The following is a 27,457-nucleotide window of genomic DNA, read 5'->3' as shown; positions in this document are numbered from 1 at the left end:
CCAGAGCCCTGTCCATAGCCTGAGTTGTTTGTGGATTCCTAAAAAGCCCCTTTGCCAAACAACTTGATTAGATGAAACCCATTCCCAGTTCTAGAAACTTCATTTGGTGCGCAAAACTAGCTAGTTTAAGCTCCATCTTCCCCGTTATTTGGCAATTTCATCTAGATCACCGTCATACATGTGCATATTTTAGGAAGCTTCTACTGTAGTTTCTGTATTACCCCTCAAATGGTGCTTAGCTTTAACAACCACTCCCCATATTCCCTCCCATTTGCCCTTCTTCCTTCCCTTTACCCATTGAACCTCCCATTACAGTCCTCCACCCCCTTGTCCATCCATAACTGTCTATTCTATAAACATATCACAGTGGGTAAACATTAACTCACAGAGACTGGCAGCAAACACAGGACCCACAAGGGTCTGTGCCAGATGGGGTCTCAGTGCTGAGAGAAGTGGACACACACTCCCATCTGTAAACCAGCATCTATCTACAATTGATAACCACTAGCAAATAAAAAATTAGTTTTCTCTAATGGATTCTCCCTAGGGATACAAACCACACTTAAGGTCAGGCTCCATGCCCAGCAGTAGATGGTCAACAGAAAACAAACTCAGTGGCATTATCTAAGGTTCTTTGTCTCAATGTTTTGTCAGGGCTTTTTCTTCCTGCCTTCCTTCCTTCCTCCCTCCCTCCCTCCCTTCCTTCCTTCCTCCTTCCCTCCCTTCCTTCTTCCCTCCCTCCCTCCCTTCCTTTTTTCCTTCCTTTCCTCTTTACAGGCTCTTTGCCTATGTATTATTGTTTCTGGATTTGTGTTTTTATGTCATTCCTGTCTGTGCAAATTTATGTCTCTGCATCTACATGTGTTTTTCCTGAGTTTCCTTTGGCTCTTTTTCTTCTGTTAGTTTTGTCCTGTTTCAATTTGTTTGTTTTTGTCTTACCTTATTTGATTTTTATTACTAATCTTTAGATGCCTGCTTGTTTTTGAAGTAGAGAGAAAGTATGTGGATCCAATTGGAAGGGAAGGTCCGTCAGATCTTGGAGGAGTAGGAAGAAGAGGAACTGTAATAACAATGCATTACTGAAAAAGAATTTTTCTATTTATATAACTTCAAGTGTTAGTGTTAGAAGATTTCTAAATGCAAACCAAAATAGATATATATTGTTTTGTAGAAATATACTTAGTTTTGCAATATTTAGGAATATTAAATATACATTGTTATTTTTAAAAGTTTATATAAAGCTAATATTTTTTTATTTTAATACTATTGTAGAGAAATTTATTTTTACATTTCCTTTTTATATTTTCAACAAGATCTTTTCCTCCATTTTCTTAGTGATAAATATGAGGTGTTTACTTCCAGTAGAACACTAGGAACTGGTATTAAAGCTCTCCTTCTGGTGGTCCATTATTTTACCATTCCCTTAACCTCCACTGAAAATATTCATAGGAGCACGCAATACATAGCAGAAAAAGCAAAGCAGTTAGAATTCATTCTGTTTAAAGGAGACAACCTCAAATGATGAGAGAAATGACATTTATTTTTATTCTTCCTTGACAATATGAGAGAAAACATATGGAAAATTAGCATTAGGGGGTTGATTGTAGCTTTTATTTCTTAGTTTTTTTTTCTTTTTCCTGTTTGCCCATTTATGGAATAATAAGTAAGCATTGACAATTGTACATTAAATTTTGTTATTATTTGCAATAACGTAATCATCAAAATGAGGTTTTCTGAGTACATTTCTGTTTTATTTTTCAAATTTTATCTTTACATTATCATTAAAATTGTGTTTTTATTTGTGTGATCACTTTGTTTTATAATTTTATATCTATGATAAGACATATGTCATCTGACTCTAATTAATAGTTTCACTTTTTATAATTAATTATGCTAATCTCTCTGGACTATGTCATAATATGACATGGAGATTGGAGAATACTTTAATTATTTTGTAATTAGTTAACCTATTATCACAACCCCTCTGATATTTTATGTGATCATTATCATTTGTTTCTCTTCTTGACTGTTCCATTAGTTTTTGCCAATTCTGTCATGTCACTTTGTCATATCTCATTTTTCAAGGTTAAAGATGTCTATTAAATCAAGGGCATGGTTTGTCCCAATCCTGTCCATCTTATGACCTTCAGTAGAATGTTCTGGATAAGTCCTAGAAAAAAATCATGTTCTACAAGATAAAAGAAAAATATAGGATGAATTGAGTGACAGATGTCTTAAGTCTCCTGTAATATTGGTTTAATGAATATGTGACAATTGATCTATATTGTGGATAAGAGCAAGAAATGGATTCAGAATTTGACATTGATGAGAACACAAAGTCTCATTATATATTCTAGGCTACTACACACTCTCAATTGCTCTGTGAACCTAAAGAAAGACTAGTTACTATTTAGTGTGTTCATTTATAGGTACCTCCTTTTATCAGAATTTTTTAGATTATAATTTTGTTACAATGTTTCTTTCTTTCCTTCCTCCAAACCTCCCATAGATCCCTTCCCACTCTCCTTTAAATGTATGGCCTCTTTTTTTCTCTAATTGCTATTGCAAGCATATACTTATATGTACATGCATATATATTCTTAAATATAACCTATTCTGTCTATAAAAATCAATTTGTATGTATATTTTCAGAGTTGACCATTTACCAGTGCACAACGAATTGATGTCTTGTTAGAATTTAGAATTTTGATCAAAGGGAGGAGATACAAAAATACAATTGACAAAGGGTTGACTACTGTTATAATAGTCTTTAATATTTATTGGTAATTTATATTTTACACCTACATTAGATCAAATTAGATTTTATATTTTGTATTTTGCATTTTTGTATTTTGAAACAAAGTGCCTCCCAGAGACAGTTGCTTGCTCTTCTGTAGAAGCTGGGCTATGGCTTATTGGTTCCTAGGATATGTATCTTTGACAGAGATGGCTCTTTATCCTTGATAAAGCTATTCTTAGGAAACAAATTAGCCAAGTGCAAATCTATTCTTCAAAATACAATACCTATGCTTGCCGGATCATGGCCTTCAGGACCTTGTAGCTGCTGCAGCTGGCTGTGTTTTACCATGCCCTGTAGCTGGAAGTTCCTCAAGTCCTGTCTGGCCCTGCAGTTGGACGAATCTCTCCCACTCATGTCCTACACCTGCTTGTTCCCAAGTAAACACACAGAGGCTTATATTATTTACAAACTGTATGGCCTATGGCTAAAACTTCTGCCTAGCTAGCTCTTTAATCTGAAATTAACCCATTCCTATTAATATATTTGTTGCCATGTAGCCATGGTGTTAACTGTCTGCTGGCATCTTGTTGCTCCTTTGGAAGCAGACTAGAGTCTCCTCCACCTCTGCCTTTCTTCTTCCCGTCTTTCTCTTGGGTTTCCTGCCTGGCTATAACCTGACTCACCATAGGCCAGAGCAGCTTCTTTATTAGCCAATCAGAAAGACATCCCACAGCAACGCCCGTGCCTTGATGGACTGCTCCGTAGTTATTTTGTTGTTGTTGTTGCTGCTGCTGCTGTAACAGCTGTTTCCTCACCAGCAGCAACCCATGCAACAGCACCTTGACTTCCAGTACAACTCCATGAGGCATATAGCAGCCTGGTCTTGGGGCAGACAGTACCCCATTGCCTAGCCAGTCCTATGGCAGTGGATACTGTAGCTGCAAGAGGAGAAGCAGTAGATTGGACCCCAGGCCAGCAAATCCACATAAGCCCTCAATAGCACATGCTTGAAGGACAGCCACATACTTTGCATTTGATCTACCAGCAGATTGCTATATCCCTTATAACCAGATATAGGGCCCAGGCCTCTGTCCAGTCTCTAAGGCCACAATTCAAGCATCCACATTTCAGTTCATCAATGTGGATATAGTTTCAGCCTTCCTCACCACAGACTCTTTCCCCCAACCCAGGACCTACAGTCACCATGACCAGGCCCATGAATCAGAGACACTTGAGGATCCCTGAACAGAGTGCAATCCACACCCCTCCCAGTGAATACCACCCACCTGCCCCCAAACAGGAACATGCTATCCAGAGAACTGTCCCTATTTGGTGACACCTTTGGAGACACACTAGAAAAAAGTTCATAGATGGTTTGTAACATTTTGAGAACAATGGGTGTTTGTTGTTTTTCTCTTCACATCCTTAAACAGTTTATACTGAAAACCCAGACATCTACGCTCATTTTATTAAGCACAAACAGGACTATGATGCCCAAGCATGCATGGGCCATTTGAGGTTTAAAGAAACAATACAGATATTATTTTCGATGTTGTTGTTAAAAGCCAGTTGATTTAAATACCCTTCCCATGCCCCCCGCCCCTTTCCATCATGTTTTATTTTAGGAGCAAGGGAATTATGGGAATTCTTTTTGTCATCATTATTGGTACCTCCAGCCTATTAAAATGGGAAAAAATTCATTATATTCACTTTTTGTTTGTTTGCTTTTAGAGACAGAGTTTTTCTGTGTATCTCTGGAGCCTCTCCTGGAACTCACTCTGTAGAACTGGCTCACAGAGATCTGCCTGCCTCTGCCTCCTGAGTGCTGGGATTAAAGACCTGTGCGACCACTGCCCGGCCTTATTTGTATTTTCAATACTTAAGCATTTATGTGTAAAAGTGAGAAGAAAAGTAATACTTAGAAACTGGTTTCAGAAATAATGCTTCTTATAATACGTCCCAATAACAAGCCAATGTCATAGGAAGTTTTCTGTTTGTTTGTTTGGTTTGGTTTGGTTTTTTTCTACAGCGAACTCTGTGGACTTCTCCAAATAGTAATCATAGATGATAGGAATTGACTCTGGCACACACAGATGAATATACCCACAATATGCATTTATACAGTCAGACTAAAGCCAACTTCTTGTCTTACAGATGTAGGAATTGCTGCTTTGTTTCTCTAATAAAACTGATTTTAGACAAAAATAGAAATGATTACATTCTTAGACAATGCTAATGTTAAAAATTACTTAATAATGTATCTATTTAACTTAACATTTAATGACAGAGCATCTTTAATTATATCTGCAGCAAAATATATCTGAATTATATGATTTCACCCAACAGAAATTATTAAATCTCCTAATATACTTTTGAAATTCCCTTTTGTTTTAATGGGTCTTTCTTAATTTTTATTCTCACAATGATCAACTAGCTCACCATTTTCTAAAAGAACATACTTCTAAAAAAGCACTTCAGAGATGCATATATCTAAAAATGGCCTCTCTCAGAGATTTGTTAAGCCTTTTTTACTCCCAATTAACCCCCCACCCAGGCATTGTGCAGATTCAGTTTCTCAATCATCTCTATAAAGTCCACAGATTTCTTCTTTTCTTTAAACATGCCAGAGAGCAACAGCACCTGCTGTGACTAGAGAAAAGCAAAATGTGAACACAATGTTAGCCATGGCCTTTATCCCCCTTCAGAGTCATTAGGCAGTAGGAGCCTTGAGAATATAGATGAAATAACAATATTCAAAACGGTAGTAAAGTCTCTTTTCAATTAGAAAAAGAAAGTATATTGCAGTTTATCACTTGATACTTTCAGTTAATTTGCAGGAAGTCTAAGAAAATGGCTGAAAAACACACTTAGTGTTTATTTGACCCCTATGTACAATGAACAAATATCTACCAAGATAAGCAATTAAAACAAGCTAGTAAAGACTGGATTTCAGGGGAAATACCACCCTCCCGAGTAGACATTTACTTAATTCTAAAAGTACTTGAGAAAATTAATCATGTGCTTTTTGTCTATACAGAAGACAATCCTATAAGTCAGGTTTGCTCTTAAAATCCTAGTATTTAACAATATTTGCCTTTCAGCATTTGTTAATTTAAAAACCCAACTTTTAAAATTCCAGTAATAATGGAATATTTGAGGGAACATAATAAAAATTTGAGTTTTTCATATGTGAGTATTTGGTTTTATTAAAGTACATGGTCTGGGTAAACAAATAGTCATGAGAAGGTCATGGTTGATTAAATACACAATGTCATCATCATTCAGACATACTAAAGCAAGTTGTACCACCTAGGAATATGTTGAAGATAATCCTAAATGCTCATAATTTTTAAAATAATAAAATTCTTTCAGAAATATAGTAAGTGTAAATTACTAGATAGGTTATTGTAGGGGAATTGAGATCAGTTATTTGGGGGACTTAACTGTTGATTTAGAGGACAGCCACTTGACTTTCCTGAGGTCCAACCTAATTTCTTTGTTGTTATTTGTTGTTCAGAAAACAGATTGGGGCAAGTTTGAGGTGAGAAGTGTGAATGTAGACATTTCTTTCCTGAAATGGTGAAGCACATAGTCTGGTTTGAAGTGTTAGGGTAGCAGAAAAGCTCATTCTGATCAAGAGAATGAACTCTCTGGCCTGAGTGAAGACCTAACATTTCAGCTGGCCAGCAAAGAACGGCTTTTGCTAAGGAACAGCCATCAGAAAGATGGGACCAGCCCTAGGAAGGCAGGCTCATCTTTAGCCATACTACAGGGCAAAGTTAAAGGATAATTATTCCTTTAACCTGACAGGTACGTTTCCTTACCAGAATTCCCACTGGCCAGCACAATCCTTCTTAAACAAGTAAGTCAGCATAGTTCTGCCACACTTTCTGCTTTTGTCTCTCCCCATCCGTTTCTCTCTTTTGGATGCAGTTCAGAACCTAAGTATACTTTTTATCATTCTTGTGCTTCATAGAGCTCAAAGTTATAATTTGTCTGTCATGTTTTTTTTTTCTTTTAAAATCCTGGTGAAATTGTCTTTGAGCTTCCATTTGAGTCTGTACTTAAAATGTTTTATTATATGAGACTGTGATCCTAACGAAGGTCCCAAATTCTTCTGCATCAAAAGTATTTCATAGAGTCTGTTCCTCTAGAATAGTAGGAGTCCTTTATTGTGATGTCTATTTTTTTAATTAATGAAATCATGGGTTTTTAGCTTTTCTTCCTCTGTTTCTTTGTCTTGCAGGGGAAAAGCTGAAAACATGTGGAATTGTTGGGAAGCTATACAGATATTAGTGATCTTAGTAGTTACTGAGAATGAAATTCTTCCTCATAAGCAGTGTTAGGCATCACCTCTTTTTCCCACACAAACACTAGAAAGAGATATATGAGGTTTTTCCTCCTTATGATTTAAAATACTATAACAGCTGCCATGATATTAGGATTATGTTCAGCAGACTACAAGAAACAAGTTTCATGAAACTGAAAGTTACATGAAATGATATGTCAAGTGAAATGACAATGTGTTTATTAGAAATAAAACAAAAATGAAACTCCCCAAGTAGTTGACTCAGAAAGGACCAGTTCCCACGTAGTAACAACTTCATGCCTTTAAGTATTTGCAGACTATCACCAAGGAAGAGGGTAAGGGATGACTTATCTTCTTCCAGGTTACCCAAGATCACTGATTTCTTCCCAACATCAGGGTTATGTCAGAAATTTGAATAATTCCCTAAAGCTCATCCATCAGAGGGGTTTGATGCGTAGAACATCTGTAACTGACATTAAGAGCCTGTCCAGAGAATTGAGGGTCTCCAGATGTACAGGGACTCATTGGGGCGAGTTCCTCACTACCTGTTTCCTCTAAGCCCTGCCTTAATACTGGTTGAAATGGTAGAGATAGCTAGCAGGGTTTTTTGAGGCCCATAAAGGGAAACCTACTTCCTTCCGGTCAAAGTATAGATTCCGAGTTCTCCCCTGACCTTGGATACAGAGAGGCTAATTTAAACTGCCCAAAACTTTACCAAGAACTCATAAAGGCAGCCCCAGTTCTCTGGTCCCAAAATGACTCTAATCTATTATACATGTTTAGTTCTCATATTTCAAAGTCTTCTTATAACAGTATATAATGTGTTCATTGTAGGAGATGGTTCACGCAGTCCTTTGTCTATTTTTAATAGGCCACCAAATCCTTATTTTATAAGCACAGGGTTGACACAGGCCTGCACCAGATCCTCTGTGTCTACATTAGAGCTCTCAGTTTAGCAGTTTTATGGGAATCCTGAGTGTGTGACCGAGTGGGCCTCTGACTCTTCTGCTTTCCTTTGGAGCTCTTTTCCATCTGTTGGTTTGCCTTGTCCAACTTTAATGTGAGGTTTTTCGATTTATTTTATTTTTTGTCATGTTCGGCTGTCATCTCTTGGAAACCTGTTCTTTTCAAAAAGACAAAACAAGATGGGATCCTTATGGGAGGAGAGGTAGGGAAGAACTGGAAAAAGAAGAGATAGGGGAACTGTAATCAGGATATATTGGATGAGGAAGAATCAACTTTTAATAAAATGTATGAGGAGAAATCTCAGGTATTCACTGCATGGGAAAGAGGAGTCTAGTGCCCAGGAGGCTTCCACTTGTGTTCAAGGAAATCTTTGGTAACTGTGAGTTTAAGGTTAGCCTCACTATATAAAATCCTGTCTCAGAAAACCAAATAAATGAATGAAGAAGTAAATCTATAGAATTTAAAATGCTGCACAACATAAATTACATTTTTAGTTTCAAAGGCTCTCTTCCAGCAAAAAAAAAATTAATATATTTTTAAAAGTAAAGAAATCAAACTGTAATTACCAAATATAAAAAAAAGAAAAAAAATTAAGAATTTGAAAAGATGGCAGCAACCGTCAGCACCAGCCTTGGAGCTCCTCAAAGTCCAAGAGATTCAAAGAGGCTCTGAGGGTCGATGTGGCAGTGGAAAAGAAGTCTGCAGGGTCTGCAATAGCTCCAGAACAACGGGGGGGGGGGGGGGTAAGGTTTTGTGGCAAGATGCTTGTAAAAAGTGGACTCCCCAAATCAGAAGGCAAGATGGTGTTATGGAATTAAGAGCCAGGAGAGAATGACAAAATTACACCCTTTGCTGCCACATCTCACTCAGCAGGCTGCAAGCACAAGGGTCTAGTGTGGCTTGCTCCCAGGGTGGCAGACATTGAGGACAGGGAGGTATGTGGCTGCCAAGAGCTTACACTGAGCTGGCCCCAGGAAGCCCTGCCTCGCTGCAACATCACCCTGACTCTGGGCAACAGCAGGATATCTGAACTGAGTTTCTGCAATGGTCCAGTATTTATGATGCTTCAGAAGCTAGAAACCTTGAACCAGACCAAGGACTCCTTCTAATAATATTTTACATGCAAAACTGTCTGGGGGAAAAACAAACAAAACCAAAAGTAAACAAACAAAACCAATATATATGCATACACATACATACACATGTGGGTATGTGTATATACATTTATATACATACACAATGTGACACAGTGCAATACCTGTACGATGAACAGGTATACAGAGGAGAGGTGGGAAAGATAGAGAAATGGAGCAATGGATGAGGGAGCTGTGAAGAGGTGGAACTGAGTCCGTGGTGATGTCCAGGTCCCAGCTGCTGCTGAGGGTCATATCTACACCTGTGGTTCTACTACAAACAGAGCCGGTGTGGGATCTCCATGGCCATGTTGTCACGAAGGCCATTTGGATGTCCATGGTCTGTGTTGCAGCCTGAAGCTATGTTGATATCTGAGGGTTGTGCTGCAACTGGGTTCCATATTGATGTGAGTGGCCTATGCAGCCACCTGGGGCCATGGTGAAGTCAGGTTTTGTGCTACTGTTACAGGCCGAGTCTTTGTCAATGATTCTGCTCCTGCTAGGGTCTGTGTTGAGATCTGTGGTCCATGTTACCACCAAAAACTGTGTGGATGTTCATGGTCTGTGCTGCAGCCTGGGCCCATGTTGATGTCCATGTGCTCTGCTGCCACCAAGGACCATGTTGTTGTGAGTGGCCTGCACTGCCACCTGAAACAATGTGGATATCCTTGGCTTGTGCTGCCAATAAGGGCATCCTTGACCCATGCGGAGGCCGGGGTTGATGTCTGTGGTCTGTACAGTTACAGAAGACCAGGCTGAGGTCAATGTCATGAACTGAAGATGGAGTCCATTTTGATGTCTGTGGTCCACACTGTGCCAGCAACCTGTAAGTTCATGCTTCATGCTTCCATTGAATGTAAAGGGCAAGGAAGCTCTTTTTGCCATGGTATTGATGACTAGAGACTCACATTTGAGAGAGTGGGACATAGAAGGCTTCTGTGACAACTCCTAACCCCAATCCCCCAAAGTAACAACCTAGACAGAAAGCCATAGACTAGAACTCCTAAAAACTATGATAAAGATGCTGAAATGTAGCTCTTCACAACTGATAGCTTCTGGAGGGATGTGGGTAGGGAAGGACCCAGTTTTCCTTAAGGGACTGGCCACCAGGAATTTGACCATGCTCAAGTGAATATATGGACAACACAAATTGAACTTTATTCTCTTTATTTTATTGGGGGGGTGCTGGGATAAGATGTGGGAAGACTGAGAGTTGAGAGTGATTGTGGTTCATGCTGTGAAATTCCAAAATAATAAGTAAAAATCTATGTGAAAAAAATAAGAAAGGAAAGGGAAAGAAAACATTCTGCCCCCCAACTCAGTTGGTAGAGACTGGAGAGATGGGATCTGAGGTCCTCTTCTAGTGTCCACTGGCACATACATCTCTAAAGATAAAACCTTGTTCAAATAAAATATGAAATGAATAGAAATTTTAAAGTAAAGAAAAGAGCTCAAAAAAAAAACTGTCCTGTATTTTACATTTAATTTTGCTCCTTCAAAATGCATCTCCCAAGATAAACATGATTTTGTCCTGTAGATTACAAAGGAAAGAAAACATGATATAGAATAAAAATAAAGGGACTTTTCTGTTGAGGTAATAAAGAAAGACTAGGGGTAAAATCGAGGGAGAATTGCAGTTAAGTTGGATATGAGTAATATAGCAAATATCAGCTAAAATGGAATTAACTGAGCTAGGAAAGCTAAGAAAGGTGGTTTTTAAAAAGTGGAAGGTCGACTAGAAGGACAGCTGAGTCAGGAGAATGTTTGGTATGTAAATGTGAGGACCTGAGTTCAGTCCCCAGCCACAAAACAAAACAAAACAAAACAAAAAACAAAAAACAGCATAATGCCATGGAGGCACAGATGACTGAATACCAAGGATGGTCATGCAGTCCAGTCCAGCTGAATAACTAAATTTCTTAAACAGGTAGCTGCTTTGAGACCCTGTCTCCAAAGTAAGTGAAAAGCAGTTGAAGAAAATACCCATTATCAACCCTGTAGGTTCATTTCCAGAAGTATACATGCCTACATGCACACACACACACACACACACACACACACACACACACACACACACGCCACACACCAAAGAAAATATAGAATGCTACAGCTTGTGCATGGTTGTGTTGGCTAATTTTATGCCAACTGGACAGATCCTAAAGTCATCTGAGAGGAGGGAGCCCTAACAAAATGACTGTTCTGTAGACAATCCTATAGGACATTTTTTTTTAAATTAGTGATTGATGCTTGTGAATGGGAGAAGAGGGTGTCAGTTTCCCTGGCTGGAAATTCAGGTGGCTGTATATCCCACAATATGGGTGCTGCGGATCAAACTTTGTCCTCTACAAAAGCACAGAGCACTCTTAAGTGCTCTCTTCAGCCCTACAAACTTAATATTTAGATGAACATTCAGTAGAAACTATATGTTAAACTTTTAGATTTTTTTATCTCTGGGTTACATACAGACTGTAGGATGACGTCTGTAGATGCAGTCAGCAGAAGTTCCCAGTCTGCTATACGATCATGAGAACAAATCGTCAATGCACTGGGATGAAATTTGCGGCTAAGTTGTGATGTTTGGTTGGTTTAGGGTACTAAATTTTCCCCAGCTTATAACAGGCTTATCAATGTGAACCCCATTGTGAGTTAGATCCCCAAGTTGGCATAGCCATACACTGTAGTCATGTGTTTCTAGCTTAAATGTCTTAATATTTTCTGTGTCTATGCTGATTTTGTTTTCATCCTAAAGAAAACATACAGAAAATAAACATTTTTTTTTTTTGTAATTCACATCACTATTTGTGGGAACATGAATGCTCTCAACTGTCTAATGTGAAAACATTTAAATTTCCATTCCTGAATTTGCAATCTTAATTCATGATCTCAATAATTATGTGAATGTAAAAAAAAAAAAACCCATATCCTGGTAGCAGTCATCATTAAGGATGTCCTCATTGTTTCCACACAGCTCTACTTGAAGATATAAATATTAAGCAGTGTGTAATGGTAATAGGTGCATCATTGTACTCAGCAACAAAATAGCACAGTGAGCTTCCAATAAAGGCTGCACTTGAACCTAGAGACCTGAGACTTGTAGTTCAGAGAGCAGAGCCATCAGGGACGTGTTTTTTTCAATCTTATTATCATTAGAACCAGTGATTTAGGAACAAAAGTTCATTTAAAAACAATAAAGAAACATTGTAACAAAATTTATTTTTGCCATTTGGAAACAAGATGACCTTGCATATAATTAATATTTTTCTGTATTTTTTTATGGACAGTTAGTGATCAGCAATAAGGAAATGTGGGCTTGATTTTATTTAACCCATGAATTCCATGTATCATTTGTGCATTTAATTTACCTTCTACAAACAAATGTTTTATCTATTGCCACAAAAATAATACATTGAATCAAGTATTTGGTGATGTGACTTGATTAAGTAGTGGACTATTTTTTGATGGAATTATTTTATTCTTTGTTTCCATCAAAGTGGTGTCAGTTCCTTGATGAAGATGTGCTGTGGGATGTTCTGTATGTCATTTGATTAGTTGATTCTGTATGTTGCTGATTAGTCAATAATTAAAACACTGATTGGCCATTGGCTAGGCAGGAAGTGTAGGCGGGACAAGGAGGAGAATAAAGCTGGGAAGTGGAAGGCTGAGTCAGAGAGACACTGCCAGCCGCCACGATGAGAAACAGCATGTGAAGATGCCGGTAAGCCATGAGCCATGTGGCAAGGTATAGATTTATAAAAATGGATTAATTTAAGCTGAAAGAACAGTTAGCAAGAAGCCTGCCATGGCCATACAGTTTGAAACCAATACAAGTCTCTGTGTTTACTTGGTCGGGTCTGAGCGTCTGTGGGACTGGCAGGTGAGAGAGATTTGCCCTGACTGTGGGCCAGGCAGGAAAACTCTACCTACAAAGATGTCACTTTAAAAATAAATGAGGCCTTTAAAATTTCTTCCTCTGAGAAAATAGTTTTATGGAATGTAAATCAACACACAAATTCCTCAGTGCATCACCTAAGTCTGTTATAGATCATGATTTACCAAATATTTCACTTTGAATATTTTAGAATGGCATTTGTTTAAACCCTACTTATATAATTAGTTTTGTCACCCTTTGCCAGTTACCCCAAAGCCAGTAGCATACATCTTGTTATGATGTGTGTGATAGTTGCAACCCTACTTCAATACTGATATCTATTTGAGTCCTATAGGTACAAGAGGCTGAAATTATCCGCACTTTCGACAGTCCTGCCTCACTCATGTTACGGTGAACATGAGGGTGAGCTGTAAAGTATGCACCTCCTCTCTGCTCCCCATGTCTTTTCACCTGAGGACACAACCAAGAAAGACTTATCTGGTATATGATGTTCTATCCAGAAGATGACAGTGCCTGAGATGGATGACACAATTATATTTAAAGTTCTGTTGTGATATAAATTTCAATTTTCCTCTTTCTTCTTTGATAAAAATGTTCTTCATGTTACAAAGCTAAAATCCAGTGAGATAAGTGCATATTTTCCAATCATGGAATGGGAAAGAAAGTCCCGTGATAATGAATGGGTGTGTAAATGTCTATTATGAGAAAGAATGATTAGCATAATAACCTTTTTTTGTAGCCGTTTACTTCCACAATCCCTCTTTTCGTGTTCTATGTTTTATACCTTTTTCTGCTAAAATTGTAATTTTCGGTAGTAAATATTAGTTTTCTAAAAATATTGTCAGTAATTTATTACTAACTGTATCTCTCTCAGCTTATAGTATCTTGATTAGGATAGAGCTCTTATTGACCATGAAACTTATAAGTTTCAGTTGGGGCATGTTTGGGGATGAAATCAATCTCCCAGCTGTATTTGGGCTAATACATGGAAAACTCAAACAAATGTTCACATTCCTAAGACAGAAAATGACTGTGTTCTTGGGAATTTATAGGGGTGAGTGTGAAGTAAAATTAATTTATTCTGTTTATAATAATCTATCTATCTATTTATCTATCATGTATCTATAATCTACTAATCTAAATACCATCTCTGTATGTATTCATCTATTATCTATGTATATTTAAGGAGGAAATGTACAACTAAAGATAGTTTTCTATAGGAAACTTAAAACACAATAATGAAATTGAAAAGGTTAATATCAAGGAAAATTATTGTGAAAATGTGAGGAGATAAACATAAAATATATCTTGCATCATTAAACATTTTCCCATCATGCCAGCTGCCTGCATTCATTATAAAAAGGTGATTAATTCCGAATTACAGAAAAATACTTAAAGTTGAGAAAAGAGGTTTGGGGAATTTTAAAGAGTTTGTGAGTTATGAAATATTCCCTGAGCAGTAGCAATGCTTCTGGAAATTTCTTGAATTCCTGAAATTTCAGTTTGGAAAGTTGCATTGATTTTTTTTATATGACATAACCTTGTTCTAATTCCATATCTATATGGATTTTTCAAACATAATTTTTATCAGTAAATGGGGTGTGAGAAAGAGGGTTAATGCTGCCTCACTGAGGCTGTAAGGAAAGTTGGCTTGAGGATTTCTAAGCCAGCTTTTGTAAAATAGAGTTTCAGCAATTAAGGAATATAAGTATTCCAAAAAAGTGGCAACACACGCACATGCACACGCACGCACACACACACACACACACACACACACACACACACACACACGCACACACACACACACACACAAATACGCACACAGAGGATATAGAGAGAAAGATAATAAGGAAGGGAGGGAGGGAGGGAGGGAGGGATAGAGAGAGAGAGGGAAGGAGGGAGGGAGAGAGAGCGAGATGTTTAAATATTAGGGAAGGTTAATTCTATCACCTACAATGATGTAGAAGGGTTTAAAGAATAAATGAAAGGGTTAAAGAGTAAGTTAAACATGAAATTAATCATGTGGAATCAGGTTAAACAGTATCCTCCTTCCAAATGTTAGAAGTTAAATAGTGTAAAGCCTGATGCTACTCATTAATACTTGTTTTATTAAACCCACGAGAATAAACATAGTTGTCAATATTTTCTTTGAATGATCTTAGAACTCAAAAATGTGAGGGATTTTAAGATACTTAAGTACTTATACTATCAAAGACATGGAGAATTGAAAACATGTAACATATCCGTTTCTGACATATTTAGATGGTCAATGGTTAACAGATTCATGGAACCTTAACTCTGACCACAGGTTTCTTTTTTCATACCACACATAACTCAGATTACAAACTTACTTTCCAAAAGCCGTTCTGAGATAAAAACTGTGTTTTAGTTCAACCAGCTCCACCTGCACCTGAAGGAAACCTCTAAGAGACTCTTCACAATCAGTATACCTAAATCAGTGGATGATTTTTGAAACTGTGACTGAATTATCAACACATGACTTAGCAATTCTGGAAAGCATGATTTTATATGGATGGCTAATAGCCTTTCACCCAGGGGGCTTTTGGCATACTCTCCATATGTCAATCTAGTGTAAAACCGATGGTATCAAACCTCTTAAACTAGTGGTATGTTTTTTTTTTTTTTTCCTTTGTGGGTTTAAGTCCTTCTGTTTTGCATTTCTAGTGGCACAGAAAAGAACTAGCAATTCTCTTAACCCTACGGTGCCAACCAAGTTAACTGACATCTTGATTCATATGAAACATTATCTGAGTAAAATTCTAAACAGTTGATAATAATATACATAAAATCTGAAAAGTTATCTTCAAATTCCCCAGGACATTATTTGGAAATCACTTGGGAATGGCCTTCAAATCCTTCTGTGCTTGAAGACTGTCCAAGTGCAGAGATGTTGGAGTTGGTAGGGCCATTATGGCCTCTGTGCTAGTTCCAGATAATCAGGTGATTTGGGGGAACTACCTTCTAAAGGAACTGATTCTGTTCTACCAGAGAGAAGTAGTTCTCATGAGATTAGAATAGTTCTAATTGAAGGCACCAAAGGATATTGGCCCTTTCTGCAGGAGGACAGCGCCTTTCCTGTTTTCCTATGTGATTCTTCCACTGGGTCTATTTCCAATGCAAAATAATAAGGCTTTCAGTCGCCCAAATTGTGCGCCAAATACTGCTATCCCTTCAGGTATTCAGATTGAATTATATCAAAATTTTATTTCTTATTGATTTATTCATGTATTGATTGATTGATAGATGGTGTAGGCTGAGTCTAGTGCCTTGCATACAAGCACCTAACACTGAGCCAGCCCTAAGCCCTCTATGATTTTACAAATTTCTCCACATGCAATACTGAATCTGACTTACAAATATAGTGCATAAACATTTTTTTTTTTAAAGAAAGAACATAGTGGAAGCTTGGCCAAACTGACCTTTAGAATTGAAATTTCTTATGAATTGTAGATGCCTCATTTGAGCTGTTTCTAAACCTGGGTCAACAGATTTATGTTCCTTTCAGGTGGTCTAAGATCTGTCCCTTTATCTGTACCAGCCTATCAAACAATCATATACTTGTTAGAAAGAGGAAGCTCATGGATTTTGTGACAATGCACATTGAGTTTGCTAACGAATTACCTGTCAATTTTATCTATATCTTCAAAGTATGAGAGAAGGTGCCCCGTAAATGCTGATGTCAACAAAAATCTCTCTGTCTTGGCTGTTAGAATTGTATAGCAAGTAACTTGAACATATTAGGTCCCTGCCAGGAAGGACATCTACTACTCTCAGAATTGCTTTCCCTATTGTACCTTAGGAGTGTGCTCTTAAGATTCATTTCTACAACTTAGTAAAGTATGCACTGTTATATCATTTACAGAGAAGTTTTCAAAGAACTGTGCCAAAGCTACAGACCATATTCATCTTAATTGCTTAATCCAAAGTATTTTACTTCTAGAGTTGATGTTTTAACTGATCTGATAAAGAAAAGAAGGTACTTCTTATATAAACATTTAATAATTCAGTCTTAGAGGAACAGTCAAGTTGATTTAATCAGTAGAAAGTTTACTAAAAGTGAAGATCATGAAACTTGTGCTTTTAAATTATTAGAAACTAAAAAAAAAAAAAAGAAAAAAGAAAGAAAAAGATATGTGATAAGTTAAGTGATTATTATTTTTTGTTTCCTGAAGTTACCCTTAGTTGGTCAGAAACCAATTGTATTACCATCTTTTCAATAGCTTTTTATTCTAATCCTTTATTTGAATAGATCTATTTTTTAAAATAATTACCTACTCAACAATTCTGCTAGATAAAATACAAAGGCAAAAAGCTCATCACTGTAACAAATTTTTAGCAATGAAATCATATACACAATTCGAGCAATTTCTATAGTCCAACACCTAATTATGTACTTACTCATTACTTAGTTCACAGAAGTGAATGTCAAGCTAATTAGGACTTTTATTGGGCTCTTCATCTGCAATGAAAATAGACTGTAGTCAGGGTTTGTAGTGAACTGGAGAGCACACTGAATAGACTCTATGGTTCTATTGTTTAAAGCTGCTCTTCCCATAGTGCAAATATTTCAATAATGTGTCATGACTGTCCTAAAATTCTTTTGTTTTTCTGAATTGTGAATCATAGTTGATGGAAAAGGTGGTGCATATTAAGTGCAAACAGTGTTTTCTCTGCTTCTGTCATGTGCCTTTCTCTTCTTTCTTAAAGCTCTTGCTACATTCTGTGTCCTAGAGGACAAAGACAATTAACACTGAGGCATTTTTATTGTATCCAGCATGTTAAAACTCTGAGAAAGCTGAGATTATACTTTCTCCCTGTATGGACCTAAATGTGGATTTATTTGATCACATCAGCCATTCACCTTGACTTCTGAAATCTTTTGTTTGTGGTGTCTCAGTCACTGGAGTAAACATCCTTCTCACCTTGATCTTTTCTCTTCATCACCTTCACGTTTTTGTGTCAGACCATGATTGATATGCATATGGGAGTGGGGACTGGACCTCTAGGACTTAGAAAATGAACTGAAAGTTATTTAATTTGCCTGCATTTTCTCAGAGTGTTACCCTCCTTCCTGCCTTAGTTTGCTTCTTACCATCACCACTTCAGCCCATTTCTGATCAAATTTTATCCCCTGCTGCTACATCTTTGGTTTTTCCCTTACTGATTTCCTGGTAATTGGCATTCTCTTTGTTTTAGATTTTAACCTTCCTCCACTCATAGCAGCTGAGACATATTCCACAATGCTCCTTTCATATTTCCAATGGACATTGGTGTATACACAAATGATCCTTCCTCTTATAAGGGGCATCAAGTATTGATGTGGCCATTAAACACTTGACTGTTTCCCAATCACGGGTGAGTACACTTCTTGGTTGTTTTGCTGAGTACTAGCCATCTGTCTTGTTTTGTTATCTGCACTGTGAGAAGAAGTGTTTTAATTACGCCTACAATTCCATTGCTGAATGCCAGGACTAGATTTTCTAGAGTCCTAGTGCAACTTACATTCCTTGAGTTTAATAACCTTTTTAATCAAATGAGTATTACTTATTTACTTTCCCCCACTACAATGTATCATAAAGTTCTTTAGGGGACTCTGGCTATCCAACTCAGAGAAGGATTCTATTCCTGTAGCCCTTACCTGCTTTGTTATAAGTGATAGACTTCCTCTTTCTGTTTCTCACATCATCACAATAAAACCTCATTTTGGCTAAATACTGTCCTCTTTTATATCTTTAAGCATGCAACTGAACATAATTGGAAAAAAAAATGGCTTTGTTAACTGGTTGAACTTTAAATTCTGAACTGTCAATGGTGTGTGTCCTCTTAGTCCTGCCAAACAGCTCAGCTTTGCTTTCCTGGGATGCTGAACTTCCCACTCACAATGAAAATCTACTCTATTTCCCAGCAGCTTGTTTTGTATTTTGTTATAATGGATGCACAATATTCCATAACCAATTGGACCTAGATATTAATCTTGGTCTATAATGTGTAATGAATTTCAGTAAATATATTTGATAGATAGAAAAATATTCATTAAAACATATTCCCTGGTCCCTTCTAGATTTCTACCTTGACATATACACTGTATGTTTTTCAATATAGAAAGCTTATACTTGTCAAATGTCTGATAATGGTAAGAAGGTACCTTTTTTATTTATCTAGTATAACATTTAATCTTCAGTACTATTATATATGATTATTACCCCCATTTTCAGCAAGGAACAAAAGATGTTAAATGCATCCTTACAGTAACACAACCAATCACAATTGGTGGGGGATTTATACAAAAGTTGTTTTTGAATTCCAGAGGTCAATATTCTATGACATACTTGGCCTTATGCAGTATAGTGAAGAGTATGAACAGTTAGTTATGTTAGAAGCTAGGAGTAATGAAGGTCATATCACTTCCTGACGACCCAAAGATAAGAGTTTTTATGTTGACCTGGGCAAGACTGTGATGTCCAACCTCAGTTGGCAATCGTTGCCTGTATCATAAAGACGCAAAGAAAAATCACTAGAACTTCACTGTGCTATTTTTGGTAAAAATTATTCATTCTGATATTCCCTTGGAATGCTGAGTAGCAGTTTGTACCATTTATTTCACTGAGGTGACAAAAGCATGAGACAAGCTATGAAGGTAATGTCTTAGCTATGGTTTCTATTGCTGTGAAGAGAGATCATGATCATGGCAATGTGTGTAAAGGAAAACATTTAGTGGGGTGGCTCATTTACAGTTTAGATGTTTAGTCCATTATCATCAGGGCAGGAAGCAAGGTAGCATGAAGATAGACTTAGTGCTGGAGCTGAGAGACCATACATCTTAATCCAAAGGCAACAGGAAGTGAACTGTCTCACTGGGGGTAGCTTGAGCATAATTGTGATCTCAATGCTTACCTCCAGAGTGACACACTTCCTCCAACAAAACCACACCTACCCCAACAAGACCATGCCTCCTAATAGTGCCACCCTCTTTGGGGGCCATTTTCTTTCAAACTACCACAATCCTCTCCCTGGCCACCAAGGCTTATAGCCATATCATAATGCAAAAATGCACTCAGTCCAATTTCAAATGTCTCTAAAGTCTATAACAGTCTCAAACTTATTTAAAAGTCTGAAGTTCAAAGTCTCTTCTGAGATTCATTTAATCTCTTAACTGTAACCCCCTATAAAATAAAAATAAAAGAGCAAATCATATACTTCCAACATATAATGGCCCAGGATATACATTACCATTTCAAAATGTGAGGAAGGGAACATAGTAAGGAAATATAGGACCAAAGCAAGACTGAAAACCAGATGGGCAAATTTCAAACTCTGCATCTCTGTCTGATGTCAAAGCACTCTTCAGATCACCAACTCCTTTCAGCTTTGTTGACCACAGCACTTCTTTCTCTTGGGCTGTTTCTACTCCCTGTTAGCAGCTCTCCTTGGGAGGTGTCCCATGGCTCTGGCATTTCCAGTATCTTGGGGTCTCCAAGACAATCAAAGCTTCAGTTTCACAACGTAACAAAATGGCCTCTCTAGGTGTCCATTCAGGGACACCCCTGACACATGCTTGGTCTCGTCAGTTTTTCTTAGTCAGGGAGGCAAATCCCACAGCCCCCTTTTTCTCTCCTTAACTCCAGAATGACACAGCTGAAGCCACCAGGTTTGCTGTTTACGGGACTGAGGCATGGTCCCCTAGTTCAACTGCATCTTCACCAACTTGCTGGTTTTGATGGTTTCCTTCACTGCCTAAGCTTGGATGTTCTGAAACTGGATCTGTAGATCATGCTGTCCTTGAACTCAGAGATCTTTCAATTACATCTCACCAGCTTTCTGTCTTTGATTTCCTTCACTGCCTAAGCTTGGTTGCTCTGGAACTTGCTCTGTAGATCAGGATGGCATCAAACTCAAAGACTCACCAGTCTCTGCCTTCCCAGTGCTGGGATTAAAGGCATAAACCTTACACTCTGCTCTAAGCTTTTCTGTAATTCCTTTCCCCAAATTGGAAACAGTAACATGAATTGCTAAATGGTCTTATTAATTAAAAAAAACCTGAAGCCAGATGCTGGGGTAAATGCTGAAAGACCAGAGAAACAGAACAAGCCACAACCAACCTCACCTGGCCAGCTCCTTAGCTGATCCTGTTTCCTCAGATTGAAAGCCTCTGAGTCCTTATCCAGAAGGGTCCTCAGCTGAACTGCTGCTAAAAAGCCTCTAGTTCCTGGTCCTCAAGCCTTTATATACCTTTCTGCTTCCTACCATCACTTCCTGGAATTAAAGACTTGTATACTTCCCCAGCAAAGACATGAGATCTCAAGTGCTGGGATTAAAGGTGTATGCCACCATGCCTGGCTTTGTTCCCAGTGTGTCTGGAACTCACAGAGATCCAGACAGATCTCTGCCTCCTGAGTGATTGGATTAAAGGCATGTGTGGCATCACTGTTGGGCCTCTGTGTCTATCTAGTGGCTGGCTCTGTCCTCTGATCCCAGATTATTAGGGTACACTATTAGGGTGCAAAATATATTGGAGTAGGCAATATATCACCACAAGAAACTTAACTGAGTGGGATCTTTTCCTGAGGTCACTACACCTTTACTAAATTTCTTATTCTGTTTATCTCCTTGAATACAGAATTTAGCTCCATTCTACTTTCTGGTCTTCTTTTTCTCCTCAAACATTTTTCATTGCTCGGCTTACTCCTTCTCATTATATATTTTCATTAGAGTTAATACTAGAAAATGCATAACAGAGTCTATTCTAGGTTGTTTTGAGATTTCCTGTGCCAAGGGAATAAATCCAAAACTCTTTACTGTAGCCTCAGGCAAACATTTCACACAGGGACAAAAGACAGACACATTCTTCACCAAAATATCACAAGAATGATTTCTTTGCAACATACTAAAATTCTTCTCCTCTGAACCCTCTTGAGACAGCCTCCCCTGCCCCCACACACAGTTCATATCATTCTCAGCATTATCATCTTCCATGCTCCTACTGGTATGGCCCATTGAGCAGCACATAAAGAATTCCATTGCTTTCCTAACCCAAACTCCCAAAGGCCAAATTTCTCCCAACAAGCATGGTCAGGCCTTTCACAACAATACCCCAAAGCCTGGCACCAACTTCTGTCTTAGGGTTTCTGTTGCTGTGAAGAGACATCATGACTGTCGCAACTCTTATAAAAGAAAACGTTTAGTTGGGGTGGCTCACTTACAGTTCAGAGGTTCAATCCATTACCATCATGGTGGGACATGGTGGTGTGCAGGCAGATTCGGTGTAGGAGAATTCTACATCTTGACTTGCAGGCAACAGGAAGTGAACTGTCTCACTGGGCATGGCTTAGTCATGTGTGAGACCTCAGAATGTGCCTCCAGAGTGAAAAACTTCCTCCAGGAAGGCCACATCTACTCCAACAACGTCGCATCTCCTAATAGTGTCACTCCCATTTGGGGACACTTCTTTCAAGCCGCCACAGGTAGGAAGCCTCTCTATTTTTGGCTCAGAGTTTGAGGGCAGGGTTCATCATGTCAGTAAGTTCATGGTGGCAGGAGCTTGAGACAGCTGGTCACATTACAGCTGCAATCAGGAAGCAGAGAGAGATGAATGCCTTTACTCTGTTGGTTCTCCCGTGTATTCAGTCCAGGATCCAATCCCACAGAATGATGCCATCTACAATGTGTAGGTCTTCCTACTCCAGTTTTCCTGATTTAGAAATTCCTTCTTCAGAGCTGTTCCACTTGGGATTAGTCTTCTAGATGATTGGAGGGACTACAAAATGACGATATTCACCACCACAACTTAGTTATGGAGGACTTAAATACAACTTGTTTATTCCAAACCAATTATATTTTATTTGGCTATGAATTAGTTGTTCATATTATATACCATAACATGGTGATTCTAGCCAGAGCTATAATCAGAATTTAATGTTATATGCACTGGTTCCTGTTTAAGAAATTGGCTTTTCAGGGCTTACTTTGGCTGAATTCGGAAAAAAAATGGATTATATTTTCTACCTGCTTCTAAGTGATAACCAAGTGTACTCTGAAAAAGCATGGACTGATTCTCAAATGTAAAATTGTTTCAAGTTTGCATACAAATTGTTGGCTCATATTTACAGGTATAGGTCTCCATTGAATACAGAAACATTCTAAATTTATTTCTGTGAATAATGGTGAGGATAGAATGCCATAAAAAGGCAGGTAAGAGTAACAGATAATGAATGGCCTTAGAGAAAGATTTGCATATTAATGAGAAAGGATTCTGGTGTGGAGAACCAGACTTCGCCTGAATCTACATCAAGGACAGAGCAGACATTTAGGTACAGGGTAAGGCTGATTATTAATTAGTCAACTTCCTCATTTCTAGTACCCTAGAAGATTGCATGGTAAGACCTCTCAGGACTGCCCTGCTGTGTGACAAGAACTTTATTATCAGACAGCCAAAGAACTCAATTTTTAAATCTGTTTAAATTTTTCCTACAGGAGTTAGCAGTGATAAAAGGAATTTCTTTCCTCATCTGCTGGACTATGACTTGATGACAGAGAAGCAGGCAAAGATGATGAGGAGCTCAAAGCAGTGCCTGCTGATAAATATCCTCAAAATTGCAGGGATCAAGTTCCCTAATGTGACATAAAAGTCTGCTCAAGAAATTCACTGATCACATACACACCACTGAAAGCAGACAGAAGCAAAATAGAAGCAAGCAGGAAAAAAAAGTGGTCCACAACGTAAGAAGAGAACAATTAGGTCAGAACACTATAGCACAGGAGGCAGAAGGTTTTGGAGGCTGTGTTTACTTTGGAGATGCCTCAATTCTTTTCAGACTTACCATCTATTGCTGTGGGATGTTCTGTATGGCAAATGTGTTGCTGATTGGTCAATAAATAAAACACTGATTGGCCATTGGCTAGGCAGGAAGTGTAGGCGGGACAAGGAGGAGAATAAAGCTGGGAATTGGAAGGCTGAGAGAGACACTGCCAGCTGCCACGATGACAAACAGCATGTGAAGATGCCGGTAAGCCACGAGCCATGTGGCAAGGTATAGATTAATGGAAATGGGTTTATTTAAGCTAAAAGAACAGTTAGCAAGAAGCCTGCCACGGCCATACAGTTTGTAAGCAATATAAGTCTCTGTGTTTATTTGGTTGGGTCTGAGTGGCTGTGGGACTGGCGGGTGAGAGAGATTTGTCCTGATTGTGGGCCAGGCAGGAAAACTCTAGCTACAATCTATGGCCTTTGTGTTTGATGGTATTGCCTCATCAGCTAGAGGAAACTGGTAGAAACTACTAAAGTCTCCTTCATGTGCTCTTTACTGGGTTGGTTCCTACTAACCTATTCCCAATAAAATATCTCATATCTATTGATTATCAAGATATCTTAATTCATTTCCTGAAAATTCTGTAATCTGTTTTACAGATGCTGAATGAATATAAGGGCATGGCCTCTCCAAGGTATGGTTAAGGAGGAGGTTTTTATTGTAGATACAAGAGAGAGCACACTCAGAGGCTTCTGGCAGTCTAGACAGAACTGGGCCATGGCGGGTGGGGAGGAAACAAGAGATAGGAGAGAGAGAAGGCAAGTGGACCAAGAAAGGAGCCGGAATCATGAGAATGTGTGGTGGTCTAAATGGCAGGTTTATACAGCAAAGGGAAACAGCCAGAAAAGAAGAGCAGTCCAGCCCTTGGGCTGGTGAGGTTTAAGGTAGAGGGTGGGGTGAGTAGCTCTGGGAGCAGCCACACTTACTGAGCTAGTCAGACACTGGTGTCTTTGGGGTCTGACAGACTGTATGTATGCAACTATGATGTACAGACGTTTGTTAAGGCAAGAGTTTCTATATTATATGTGAGTTTATCGTCATATTTTAGGCATAAAATTAAATATGAGTGTTTAAGGCAAGTTTTAGCTCTTCCCCCCCCCCCCCCCGCCTAAAATCCAGCAGTCTTTAAACAACCCAAGCTAGTTAAATGCTCATAATGGTTTTGTAATTTTTCTAGCTTATAATTAGCTAAAATTGTATATAAAGAACTGCCAGCTTTCCAACTTCTTTAGTTGCAAGTGATTTTTTTTTCTTAGAAAGTGAATTTAAAGATTATTCTAGGTTTTTTTTTTTTTTTTGCATTACTGGTTGTTTATATAAACCTTTCTATATTCTCAAAATAAAGACTTTATTGAAGGGCTGTGAAACAGAAAGGAACTAAAAACTACAGTTGATGGATTAGCTCAGTATTTCCCAGCAGAATTTTTTCAGTCTCTTCTGTTTCATAGTTTCCTATCTCAGTGGACTACACCTCCCGTTTTTTATCAATTACCTCCGGGCACTTCTCTACAAATGCTTGCAATTCTATAGACTGTTCTGGCCGACCTCGCCTTTACCTTTGGCTCTTTATCTTTGGATTCTATCAGAAGCTTTCAAGGGAACTATTGTGCAGCCAGCTCTGGGAACCTGAGCACTAGAGTGTTTCAGATCTTCTTTCTTCTTCTTCTTCTTTTTTTTAACCCCCTGTGAAATAGTTGCAGATCCCAAGATAGCCATTTTCAAAGCAAGTACTATTTTGTGAAGGAAGAAAAAACTCCTGGATTTATGCATGAGAAGGGGATAGTCTATACATTTAATTTTCATTCATTTGTATTCTTCTGAACAGCTAATGTAACTATAGTAAGTAAACATGCACACAGCACTTTGAAGAAAGAAAATATATGCACGTGATAGAAATTATTGCTGGCTTGATTGTGATGATGATAATATTCACCTCTGAAATACATTTAATCATTTCTAATCATTCTTAAGTCATTCCAATATTGTCAATTTTCTTGAATTATTCAAAGATTACCTGTAGCCCTATTTTGTTTTTATTTTGCTTCAAGTAAAAGCTTTGGTGTAAGACTTACAGTAACTTTGTTAAATTTATAGTGTGTTTTAGATGATGACATGCAAAGGTTCTGAGGTAAATATTACAGGATGCAAATCAATTTCTGAACTTAATGTACTTGTAAGCAATAAATCAGAAAAAAAGACACATTTTGATATGTTTGTTTTTAAGACACTGAAAGCAAGAAATTAAAGATACAGGAAAAGAGAAAGACTGCTCATGAACATGTTCATTGACTGGTAGGATTAATATTGTGAAAATAGCCATGCTACCAAGAACATCTACAGATGCAATGCAACCCTTCACCAACTTCAAATGTAATTACTCACAGAAATTAAAAATATTCTTATATTTTATATGCAAATACAATGAAGACACAAGATAATATCACTCTGCTGGGAATAGTGTTAAATTGGCTTCTAATTATTTCTCGTACCCATAGATCAGTGAATCCCTGAACCCTCTCCAGAAAAGCTTATTTTTGTAGTAGGTGGGATTAACAGAGGGACTCTTAACTGGCCAGGTTAGAGAACAAGAGATTGCTGAATGCTCGTCCTTAAATATGACATCAATATGACACTCTTTTCAAGGCTCTGGATCCTTTGGTAATACGAAGAAAGAGTGTAAGAGCTAGAGGTAGTAGATGAATACAAGTAAACCATGTTTCCTGGGCACAATTGAGCAGTGGTGAAAATGTGCATGAGTCCAGGTTAAACTCAAGCCCGGAGTAACTCCAGCACAGAGAAAAAGGTGGGCAAAAGTCCTACCTAGCTATTTGCAAATGATAGTAGATAGGAGAAGAGGCAGTTTTCTGTGGTGATGTACTGTATCCCCCAATACACTGTGTCCCCAAATAAAATTTATCTGAGCATCAGGGGGGAAGCCAGACACTATAAGTAAATATAGAAGTCAGGCAATGGTTGCACACGCCTTTAATCCTATCACTTGGGAGGCAGGGATCTGTCTGGAACTCTGTGAGTTCAAGGCCACACTGGGGAACAGAGCCAAGCATGGTGACACACGCCTTTAATCCCAGCACTGACCACAGAGGTCTGGATGTCTGTACAGACAGACAGGAAGTGACAGAGCTGGTCAGAAAGAGGAAGTAATGTAGCTGGGCTGAGAAAGCCAATGAGAGAACAGAACAGTAAGGCATATAGGCTTGGGTACATAGGAAGTATCTCTCCTTGAAGACTGAGGTGTCAGTGAGGTGAGGTCAGCTTGTGGCTTTCCCCATTTTCCTGATCTCTCAGGTTTTCACCCCTATATCTGGCTCCATGTTTTTTTTTTATTTAATAAGACCATTTAGCAATTTGTCTACAGTTTTTTTATCACCTTGTGTCTACTAGGAGACCAACCATGCACTACTAGAAGGGTACACGAACAAAATTACATAGATAGCACAAATTGTATGTGATGGATTAAGAAAAAACAGAAAAAGTAAACAAAGTTGAATGTGTATAGAAACAGATGTGGACCTGGGAGGAATTCTAGGAGTGTGAATATGATCAAAAGTATATTATATGAAATTTCCAAAGAAC

General features: G+C 38.1%; 1 protein-coding gene across 1 annotated transcript in view; it reads right to left on the bottom strand.

Moving 5' to 3' along the window:
• LOC128111445 (protein-L-histidine N-pros-methyltransferase-like) overlaps positions 1-27,457 on the bottom strand; it is a gene marked incomplete at its 3' end in the record, with an annotated part of 45,997 nt that overhangs the window by 1,441 nt on the left and 17,099 nt on the right. Inside the window, 1 exon segment of the mRNA XM_052739714.1 lies at positions 940-1,060. Coding sequence (XP_052595674.1) covers positions 940-1,060 — 121 coding nt within the window.

This window comes from Peromyscus californicus, unplaced genomic scaffold (assembly GCF_007827085.1).
Source record: "Peromyscus californicus insignis strain IS unplaced genomic scaffold, ASM782708v3 Scaffold_16__1_contigs__length_79575227, whole genome shotgun sequence".
Lineage (NCBI taxonomy): Eukaryota > Metazoa > Chordata > Mammalia > Rodentia > Cricetidae > Peromyscus > Peromyscus californicus.
Note: the sequence above shows the minus strand (reverse complement) of the source record. Positions and strands in the feature narration are given on the sequence as shown.